The 10,712-nt window shown below is 48.6% G+C and overlaps 1 protein-coding gene across 1 annotated transcript in view; it reads left to right on the top strand.

The window, feature by feature from the left end:
- Positions 1 to 711: 711 nt before the first annotated feature.
- Positions 712 to 10,712, top strand: part of WNT5A (Wnt family member 5A) — a 129,464-nt gene continuing 119,463 nt past the window's right edge. The window contains exons 1-3 of the mRNA XM_044675456.1: positions 712 to 854; positions 2,611 to 2,861; positions 8,156 to 8,448. Coding sequence (XP_044531391.1) covers positions 775 to 854; positions 2,611 to 2,861; positions 8,156 to 8,448 — 624 coding nt within the window. The 5' untranslated portion in view covers positions 712 to 774. The remainder of the gene's footprint in view (positions 855 to 2,610; positions 2,862 to 8,155; positions 8,449 to 10,712) is intronic.

Genomic DNA, 10,712 nt, shown 5'->3' with positions numbered 1-10,712 from the left:
CAGAAACTGATTATGGAGCATACGTTGTCAATTCGGAGTTAAATTTACCAGCTGGGTATCTCTCTTTCACTGGTCGCCTCCCCGCACCCCGCCCCCGCCCCGTACCCCTTTGCCCTTCCCTCCAGTGCTGTCCCCCACCCCCAGGTCCTCACCACCTCCCCGCCCTCCCAGGCTACCCTCCCCCCAGTTAACGCACTGTGAGCTCCTCTGCTCCCAGTCCGATCCCTGAGCATCTGGCCACCTCTCTCCCCGGGACCGAGTGGGACTCCACTTGCTGGGTGCCGCGGGTCCGAGAGCCGTCGGGGCGAGGGTGGTGGCAGCCCTCGGAGGATGCTTGCCTGCCCTCTCGGGGGAGCAGAGTGAAGGAAAGTGGCGGGAGGCGAGAGAGAATTCGGGAAGAGAATGGAGGCTGCTGCCGGCTGCCTTGGCACCGGGCTGGGACGCAACAGCTCTGAGACATGTTTGTAATCGCTGGGCTGCTCCTCCGCAAGCAGCATCGCCCTGGAATAAAGTTTCCTCCTCCCGAGGCTGCGTGGGTGGATTCATTTGGAAAAGCAGCTGCCTATATCTTGCCATCCAAAACTCCCGGCTAAGAGAAGGGACAGCCAAGCAGCAGGCAACTTCCGAGACCCAGGATGCTTCCCTTGTTTAAACTTGCAGGCTCGAAAATGAACTGAGAAACAATAAACATCTAGTCCTTCTCTCCCTCTCCAGAAGGCGCTTGGAGTGCTGGTCCAGGGAGGTACTTTGGGAGCGGCGGGCACTGCCACTGCGATGCCTTCGAAGCTGTCTCTAGTGGCCTTGGCCATTTTCGTCTCTGTTACCCAAGTTGTGATAGAGGCCAGCTCGTGGTGGTAAGCATCTCGGAACTCGGGCTCTTTTTCCTTCTCTTTTGCCGGAGGTCGTGCCGGCCGCTGTACTCCAGACCAGAAATGCCTGCGGAGCTTCCTGGGAGCGTATCTTCTCCGGCTCCTGCCATTTATCATGGGGAGCCTGCCTAGGTTAAGAGGCGGCCTCCCCCCCCCCTTTGTTTTCCTTCTTCTTTCTCTTTTTTAATATTTCCCCAGCATTGTGTAGCTTAGCTTAAGCTCCCCGGGGAGCACGCACATGTAAGCCTCCGAGATTTCTATGGGGCCCTTGTTAGGATGTGGGAGTGCATGAGCTATGCCCACGGAGGCTCGCTTCTCTGTGCCATAAAGGGGAACAGAAAGCCACTGCTCTAATCATTGTAAACCTATCTATAAACTTTTTTTTGTCACCTCTCAGCAATAAAAGCGAGTTTCGACTTTTATTTTGTGTCACTCTAGGTTATTAACCTACAGGGTCCGAAAAGAGGCAGAGTTCTTTCTGGGAAGACGGCTCAGCCTTCCAAGTTGGACTGAGAGGAAAAAAAAAACCCAAACTCAGAATAGTCACATTGCCCCCCCCCATTAGCCTCCCCCCCCCAAAAAAAAGATTTCTTGGACTCATTGGTCTTCCAGACTGCAGTATATCCAGCAATGATTTATGACAGCACTCTGGATTGCTCCCCCCTCCCTTAAATGAACAACATTTTTCTTACTGTCTAAGTTGACTGCTGCCTGACTGAATACCCTGTTTTAGTCCTTGGGGAGCATATAAGAAGGTCTTTTAACGTTTCCCCCATAGTGCTCGGTTTCTGTAGTAGACTGTGTACATACATACATAAATACATATGTATACATCTACACATATATGTATAGAGATATGGATATATATATATATACTCCTTGCTTTTTTCTCTCTCACTTTCCCTCCCTCTCTCCTTCTCTCTCTCTCTCCCTCTCTCTCTTTCTCTCTCTCTTTCTCTTTCTGTCTCTCTCTTTCTTTTTCTCTCTCTCTCTTTCTCTCTCTCTCTTTCTCTCTCTCTCTCTCTGTCTCCCTCTCTGACTCGCTGTCTCTTTCTCTTCCTCTCTCCCTTTCTGTCTCTCTCTCTCTGTCTCCCTCTCTCCCTTTCTGTGTCTCTCTGTGTCTGTCTCTGTCTCTGCCTCTGTCTCTGTCTCTCTGTCTCTCTTTGTCTCTCTGTCTCTCTCTCTGTCTCTGTCTCTGTCTCTCTCTCTCTCTCTCTGTATCTCTCCCTCTCTCTGTCTGTCTCTGTCTGTCTGTCTGTCTCTCTCTCTGTCTCTGCCAGTCAGGAGGGAATGCTCTTTATTCCTAACCTCGGCTCTTCAGGACTGCTGTTAATTTTCAGTTACCTCCAGATAGGATGAGGACAGCCAGTGTGGAGGGAATCCCATCTTGCAGTTTGAATTCTTCCCTGAAGCCTCTCCACTTTCTCTGGCATGTGCCTAAATAAATCTGTAAACCACCTGGGTCCGAGGCTATTGAGGGAGAGGAGAAGGCAGGGGGTAGAGGAAAGCAAGGAAGGCCAAGTCGTTCTGCCGGCCTCAGACAGCTCGGGCCACACCGTAGCGTCTGTATAGAGAACTTTTCCAAAACTCTTTTCACTTTGTCGAAAGGACCACCAGAGAAAGGACATGTGTGTCCACAGATCCATGGAGGGCTGACATGCTTTCAGGTGCTGCCTGGAGAGCTAATCCGATCTTAAATCTCCCCTGCTTGTCTCTCCCCCTGCCCCCAACCCCTTTTTAGGTCATTAGGCATGAATAACCCTGTTCAGATGTCAGAAGTCTATATCATAGGAGCTCAACCCCTGTGTAGCCAACTGGCAGGACTTTCTCAAGGCCAGAAGAAACTCTGTCATCTCTATCAAGACCACATGCAATATATTGGAGAAGGAGCAAAGACGGGCATCAAGGAGTGCCAGTACCAATTCCGACACAGACGCTGGAACTGCAGCACTGTGGATAACACGTCCGTTTTCGGAAGGGTCATGCAGATAGGTAGGAAGCAACTTTTTCTCTTCCCTCCACCCCATTTGCTAGAAATAGACCTGCTTATTCCAATTTACTCCCCAGACTGCCCCCGCTTCTCTTCTGCTTGTTTGCACAATATGGTTTGAGAGCTTTGATTTCTGTTGTTATTTCCGCTAGTGCCAGCGTTATGTTCCTAATAACAGTAATTCTGGCTCCATGAGTTTGCCAGCAATTTTTATTTCTGCTTGATCTCCTCAATAGAGCAGTGCCCCAGATCTCGGCATTCTTCTGAACAGAGCAGTCCGGCTTCTTTTTCGTTTTCCAAAAGTGGATGGGAAGGGTGCTGGCATTTGGGGGTTTGGGAGTCCAAGACTTCTGTGGTTTTCAGAAGTCGCCCAGCTTCTGAAACAATTAACGTCACCCAAGTAGCAGGCTGAAAGCTTTTGATTTTCCGAGTGCTTATCTTCAGAGCAAAAGAAAAAAAAAAACAAAAACAAAAACAAACAACTTAGATTATTCCTGAAGAGCAAACAGGAAAGAAACCTATGTGGGGTCACTGGCGAAGGGAGATTTAGTTAAAAGAGAAATAATTGACGTTTCTTATTTTGGTGCTCGTTGGAAAAGGGCATGGGAGGTATCCGCACTGAGAATGCCAGGTTAGAAATGAAGATTGGTCCCGCTCAGATTTCCAGTCCTTGATTGTAAACAACCTGTTCTATTAAGACTTAATCTTTCAAACTGGAAGGAATAATTTTTAATGGGGTCAAAGGAAACGTTGAAAAAAATCGATTAGGCCCAAGTTTGGTTTCATAGAAAAGGGAGAACCCTAGCAAATGTGGTTTTTGCTTCTTCTCAAGCATTGGATATTCTTGAGGTTGCTTTGAGTTCCCACAAATCCTTGAAATAAATATGAGTGCCGTTTGCAAGAAGATGCAATTTATCGAGGCAATTAGCTACTCAGTAACTACCGAGGAAAACGGGGCCGCGTATCCGTCAAGGATGGCGAGAAAGCTTAAAGAAGCCTGAAAAGTTCACTCACTGAGAACCCAAAAAACTGGCTGTCACGTCCGTGCATGCCAGCTTCCTAAACAAAAAATTATACAGGACTGGAAGCCATTCTTCTAATTGAATGGAAAAATAATCTGCATTTCCAGCCTGCAAAGTTCGGTAGGATTTTATCCGTTCTGTTAACGATTAAAATGGAACTAATACATTTATAAGGGTCTCGGTCTTGGAGCTAAGCTTCAGAAGCCCTGAGTTGGTGGGCTTCAGGGTGTGGCAGAGACATCCCAGAGGGTGTCTTTGCTCAGATGATGAAGGGTGGACAGGCCACATGAGGTGAGGTGGGACAAACCCGGTGTTTTGTGACTTGTGGCTGTCCCAGTATCTTTGGTTCTTTAAGATAGCTCAGAACTAGTCTATGCTCAAATAGGAGAGGACACATTCTGGTTGTATTCTTCAGTGTGTGTTGGCGTATATCCTGTGGTAACGGGAGTACCCAGGGAGGGGAATGGGAGGTAATGGAAGCAGATCCTCAGGGTAGTCACTCGAATAGTGCCTTTGTTTCCAGGCCCCATTCATGTACGTCTTCCATCCGTGCAACACTCCATACCACAAGCTTCAGAAAAAGCTATCATTTACTAAGTGAATTTGAGGGCTGAAGGCAAACCTTTTGCAAGTGTGGTCCAGGAGCCAAGAACCACCTTCCTCGGGGACAAGTAGAAGGCTTTGCACCAGAGCATAATTTAATTGTCCCTTGACAGCATTTCCTGGTGCCGTGCCTCCTGTTTGGGTTCATGGGAAGTGGGTGGGTTGATGGGGAGAAGAGTGTCCAGACTCTGGAGAGGGCTCCCTGCCTGATTATATCTCTGAGTCAGCTGATCTCCTGGACACATGAGAGAAGAGCATGTGAGAGCTTTTCCTACCAAATTATTGATCGCTGCCTTAGACAAGCTTCAGAAAGGCATCGGTCTCTCTAAGCAAGAAATAGCTAATACGCTGACTATCAGAATGAGAAATGGACTGCTCAGTCTTTTGGTTTAACAAGAGGATGCAGTGGAGGGGGGAGCATATAGTAGACCCTGGCCAAAGAGATTCTAAGAGAAATAAGACCTAAAAAGACTCCCCTTCCATATCTGAGAGAGAGAGACAGAGAGAGAATATGTGTGTGTGTGTGTGTGTGTGTGTGTGTGTGTGTGTGTGTATGCCTAATACATCAGGGAAATTGTTCAGAAACAATTAATCCATGTGAAAATCTGACCCTATAATGGGACCAGTGTCAAGGAGGTTTAGGGTGATAGGCCTGACCCCCGTCCTCTTTAACTTAGGCACCTCATTTTTCTTCCATGTCAATGCCTTTGAGACACTCTGTACAACAGGGCTCATTAGAGACCCTTTTTTTCTATCCCCCAAAAAAAGAGTCTCTCATTTTTCATTAAGTAGCGACCCCCCTCCCCAGCTTTTCAGCCCCTGCTTTCTTTGTTTCCACACAGAGCAAAGATGTTTTTAAAAGGCGACATCATTTAGGGGGATGGGGAGAGGGTGAATGGAAATATTTCACACAGAGAGAGATCCCCAAGCAAAAAAGAAGAGAGCTAACTGATAGAGGTGGAGCTAAAAATGCACATTTTCCAAAAGATACTTTTACTTCTGGGAGTTTGTTTTTAGGTTTCTCGGCCTCATTCTTTTCTTATCCTGAGGAAAACATAAAATTTAAGAAAAGAGTCTCTTCCTATTCCACCAAAATCATAGAGCCAGTTTCCTTTTCTAATCTGAAATATATATATGTATATATATAAAATATTCATTTATATTATATATGCATCTGGTACATACATGCATGCATGTGTACATATACATGTGTATACATGTGTGTATATACGTGTGTATACATATGCAGAGAGAGTAATTTAAAGATCAATTTGAGGAGGGTTTTAGACCCCTTGGGCAGCACTTTAGTGAAGCCAGTGGACTTCTTCTCCTAATCATATTAAATCTATAAAATAAAATACATGGGATTACCAAGGAAACCAGTTCTATCGAAATGCCATTATTTTTACAAGTTCTTGGCAACCTCCAGGTTAAGAACCCCCAATATAGTTCAGTTCCTGCCTTTTAAAGAGGAGGAAAATGAGATTAGAAAAGAGATAAAGTGACTAGCCCAGGGTTACAGGGTGACACAAGTGAGATTTGAATACAGTTTTTTTATATTTAAAGTCAAGAACTCTATGCCACGCTACTGCATATGTGTGTGTGTGGGGGGGGGACAGGCACGCATGGGCGTATGTGTGTGGACGTGTTTTGGCTTGATCAAACCACTAGTTGGTGTCAGAATCAGAACTTGAACTCGGATCTTCCTGGCCTGAAGTTGATTGCCACAGCACACCACATTGCCTCCTAAGTATAGATGAGGCAATGTATGTGTATATGAGTGTATGAATGCATGTATGTGTATATACATGTGTGTAAACATGTACACATGCACACATATATGCATATATCCACAGACAGATTTTTAAATAGATTGTGTGTGGTGTGTGTGTATATATACATATGTGTATATATATGAGAATAGGCATGTATATGCATAGTTGTCTTTTACGTTATAAAAGCCCTTTTATGTTCTTTATAAGGAGTCTGGTCCCATTTTCTCCCTTCACATTGCCTTGTTTTCACTCCTTCCCTGGCCAGTTAAGGGCTTCTAATTCTGGAGTTTTCCCCTCTCAAGAACAGAAATCAAATGCCCTGCCTGCCTAGTCCTATTTTGGCTTTGCTTTCCCTGCCCGCCCCCACCCCAAGTTCAAGTTGAAGGTAGATATGAGGTTCTCCCAGTCACTCATTTGGATTCTGCTGCTCCATGGCAGGAAATGCCAACCACGGGCTCACTCCTCGAGTTATTTATTTTCTAAATGTGCGAGGGAGGCTCTGGCTGCAAATCGGAACTCTCACCATTCCTAGAAAAGGGAATTAGGGCTGTGTGGAGCAGAGGTCCAAGAAAACGGGGGTGGGGGACGTGCTGTTTTTGTTTGGGGCCTCCAGGCTAGCTCAGAGCAAGGAGATGATCAGAGATGTTCTGCTGCTCTCAAAGGGACTCCAGAACTGGAGCGCAGAATGGGGAAAGGAGAAACAGGCCCAGGTCCATGGAAGTCTGGCTTTTCCGCTCTTCCACTGGATATCTTCGGATCATCTAGACAAATCTTGCATTTTACAGATGAAGAGACCGAGGCCCTCCCAGGCTTTTGACTGCCTCTGGGTTTACTTTCTCCTCGTCCCCCCTGTCCCCAGCCTCCCAGCCGTAAGACTCGATCGATACTTAGTGGTTTCTTCTCGCACAAGTAGATTTCCCCACAGAGGCATGGAATCCAGAGGTCATTGGGGAAAGCCCTCTTCCCCCATCTTTTCAGTTCTTTGCCCGCTTTAGGGTTAATCTGGATTTTTATTTTAATATCCAAGGCTGCTGACCATAAAGATTTCCTGCTCCAGAGTGGGGAGCAGGACAAAGGGCTCTTGCTAGTTTTTCCCTCTCCTAATTTTCGTCCTGGGGCCAAAGCTGCCTTGCTAACACAGCAGACTTGCTAGCTGTGGGCACCCGCTGAAGCGGGAATGAGGCCTGAATGAACACACGTGGAAAAACTGGGAATGGGGGACTTGGGTTCCCAGCCATTAACTTGGGGAACTCTACTTAGGCTCTCTAGGCTGGGGACGTGAATGGGGAGGCCTCTTGAGGTCCCTTCCAGCTCTTCTCTATGATCCTGTGATTTAACAGGAGACCCAGGTTTCTTGAAGGTTTAGGAGCAGCGAGCTTTAGTTTAATTCTCTAGAAAACTGGAGACAGGTCCTTGGTTAGGGGCGTTAGCAGTCATTCCCAAAGAGCGTCCCACTGAAAAACCAACCGAACACCCGGTCGTGTCATTATCTTGGGCACGGGGCAGGGCAGAAGCGATGGGAAAACCGAAGTCTCCAGGGAAGGAGGGTTTCTGCAGAAACCTCCCACTCGCCAGGGCCTCTCCAGGCAAGTCATTAGCCTTTCGTTCGGGGCCATCTGTCTGTTATTTCTGTCACGGATGGATCTGGAACTGGAAGAGACCTTTAAGATTCTAGAGTCCAGCCCATTCGTTTGACACACGAAGACTGAGGACCGAGGCTGTGTGACTTGGCCGAGTTTACACAACGGGCAAACCCAGTTGTTGTGACTCTAAACCCAGAGCTCTTTGTTGTTTGGAGGGTCAGGGGAAGAAATCGGCCTCCGGTGGGGCTGCGGGAGGGGGACTGATGTGGGCTCTTGCCTCTCTGGGGCTCACTGGTCTCTGCTTTGCTTACAGGGAGCCGGGAGACAGCCTTCACTTACGCGGTCAGTGCTGCCGGAGTGGTGAACGCCATGAGCCGGGCCTGCAGGGAAGGGGAACTGTCCACCTGTGGCTGCAGCCGGGCTGCCCGGCCCAAAGACTTGCCCCGGGACTGGCTCTGGGGAGGTTGCGGGGACAACATCGATTACGGGTACCGCTTTGCCAAGGAGTTTGTGGATGCTCGGGAGAGGGAGAGGATCCACTCGAAGGGTTCCTACGAGAGTGCCCGCACCCTAATGAACCTGCACAACAATGAAGCTGGCAGGAGGGTGAGTGCCTGGCAGTGCCCTTTCCCTTCCCCTGGGTCACCCACTTGGGAAACCCCTAAACCACTTCTCCGATGACCTTCTCCTGGGTGCCCGCTGAGACACGGCTCTCATACCTTGCCAAGAAACATGGAGGACAATTCCTCAAACTTTGGTTGCCCTCTGGAAAGGTGCTTGAGCATCTTGCTTTAGCAAGGAGAGATTTTCCTGACCTTTTCAAAGAGAGCCCAGAGAAATCTGCCCATGAGCTCAGAAATACCCCCCCCAGCACCCCATTTTACACCGCCCCCCCCATGGAGAATTCACCTATTTGTGGTTGGCGCACATTCTGGGAAGGGGAAAGAGCTTAGAACCCCCTTGAAGACATTATTTCAGTGGATGCCCAGCCGAGAAGGATCCGTCTCCCCAGGTTTCAGGCTCTGACTCTCTTCTTGTCTGCCTCTGCCAGCCCCCCCCCCCCCGAAATTAGATCACTCACCTTAGACTGTGACTGAAAAAAAAATCACTTTTTTTCTAGGAAAGCTGCTGGCTTTTCAACAGTTTGGAATTTTATAGGTCTGACAGCCTGGCCAGCCATGGGAGACACACGGGAGGGAAGAAAAGGGCTCCAAATGGCCCTGAGAAGAATGTTTCTCGCAGGGTGCTATAAACCTCGGCTGCCATGCTCCCACTACTCCCCCCTCCCCGCCTCCCCCAGGCCCCTCGCGAGGATATGAAAAGCTTCTCCACAATATTTAGAAACACCCCCCACTTTTTTTTCCCTGTGGTTAAACACATACTTTTTTATGGGTTCTTTAAAACGTTTGAATGAAAGGGTGTAAACTTTTCTTAACACTGGCAACTCAGAAAGCCAGAGTCATTATTTTTTCATAGTAGATGCCAGAAACCTTCGCCTGGAGACTTTACACTTCTCTATTTTGAGGTGAAGAAGGGAGAAAGATAATCCCAGAGGTGCAGCCTGGCGGAGCTGGAGGAGCCCCGCAGCCCCTCCAGGGAGAGCCTCTCCTTATAGAGCCCGGATAGCGAGGCCCACCGAGGCAGGCAAAGGGGGCAGGGAGAGATCAGGTGGATTTGTGTGGGGATTGGCCATTTCTAGCACCACTGAAAACCCAGTGAATGCTGTCTTGAAGGAGAGCTTCACTTACCTCAGGAGCTAACTGTCTTCTCCTGGTTGGCTCCTAAGGATCTGGTGACCCCTGGGCTAGTCCCGCTGTTTGCTATTAATGGAATAAGTGAAGAGCTTCCTCAGGGAGCCTGGCAGCAGCGAAACCCTGACCTTGGCATCTTTGGAGTTTCATTTGAATTGCTGCCCCCTTTACCAACCTCAGAGTGGGCTTTTGTCCTGGCCTTAGCCTCAGGGTTCCTTTGAAATGATTCGGGAAGAAAGGAGCCTCATTTAGGATGGGAACTGGACCTCACCAGCCATGCCCCAGGTCCTAGAACACTGCCTCCCTCTCGCCCAGCCTGGCCACCTGGTGAAAGAAGTGAAAACAGACCCGGGCAGCAGGAGCTCATGGGGGCGCTGCTAAGCCACCAAGGATGCCGGCCACCCTTGAGGCAGTGAACTACAAGGTTTTGGCTATTGGATGTTCTCAGGCGATGGACTATGTTAAGCCCCCTTGTGAGGAGCCAAAGGGAGGCCAAGTACACTGAGACCACCACCATTACCTAGACCCAAACTAGCATGGAGCAACGATGACATGCTCTGGGGCACTGATTTCTGAAGGATAAGGAGGGCCATTCTGTCCCTTTCAGGGTCTCCACCCCTTAGCTCACCTCTTGGTCCTCTCATGGCCCTGGGCTGCTTCAGAGCGTGGCTGGCTCTCGGAAAAGGGATGGTTTGTCGCTCACTGTAGAGGAGTTGAGGAAAGTTGGGCTCCCCCAGAGGCTACTTCCTGACAGCAGAATTGGAGGTTCACTTTCCCTCTTCTTTCTCTGTTCCTCTTTGGAACTGCCCCTGAAGTCTTTCTGCCAATGCTTGCTACACCCTCCCCCAACTGTTTTTGCCCCAGGTAAACATATTATTAGTTACAGCTCTGCTGCCCTCACTTTTCTTATGGGCCCAGCCAGGAAAGGGTGCTCAACTGGTCTCCAAGCAAATGTCCATGTCCCCTTGGTTATATGACATTTTACCAAAACCATAATGATACATTGGCCTTTCTTTCTCTCTCTCTCTCTCCCTGCTTTTTCTCCTTCCTCTTCCTCCCTCCCTCCCTCCCTCCCTTCCTTCCTTCCTTCCTTTTTCCTTCCTTCCTTCCTTCCTTCCT

Source organism: Gracilinanus agilis, chromosome 1, assembly GCF_016433145.1.
Source record: "Gracilinanus agilis isolate LMUSP501 chromosome 1, AgileGrace, whole genome shotgun sequence".
Classification (NCBI taxonomy): Eukaryota; Metazoa; Chordata; class Mammalia; order Didelphimorphia; family Didelphidae; genus Gracilinanus; species Gracilinanus agilis.
Note: the sequence above shows the minus strand (reverse complement) of the source record. Positions and strands in the feature narration are given on the sequence as shown.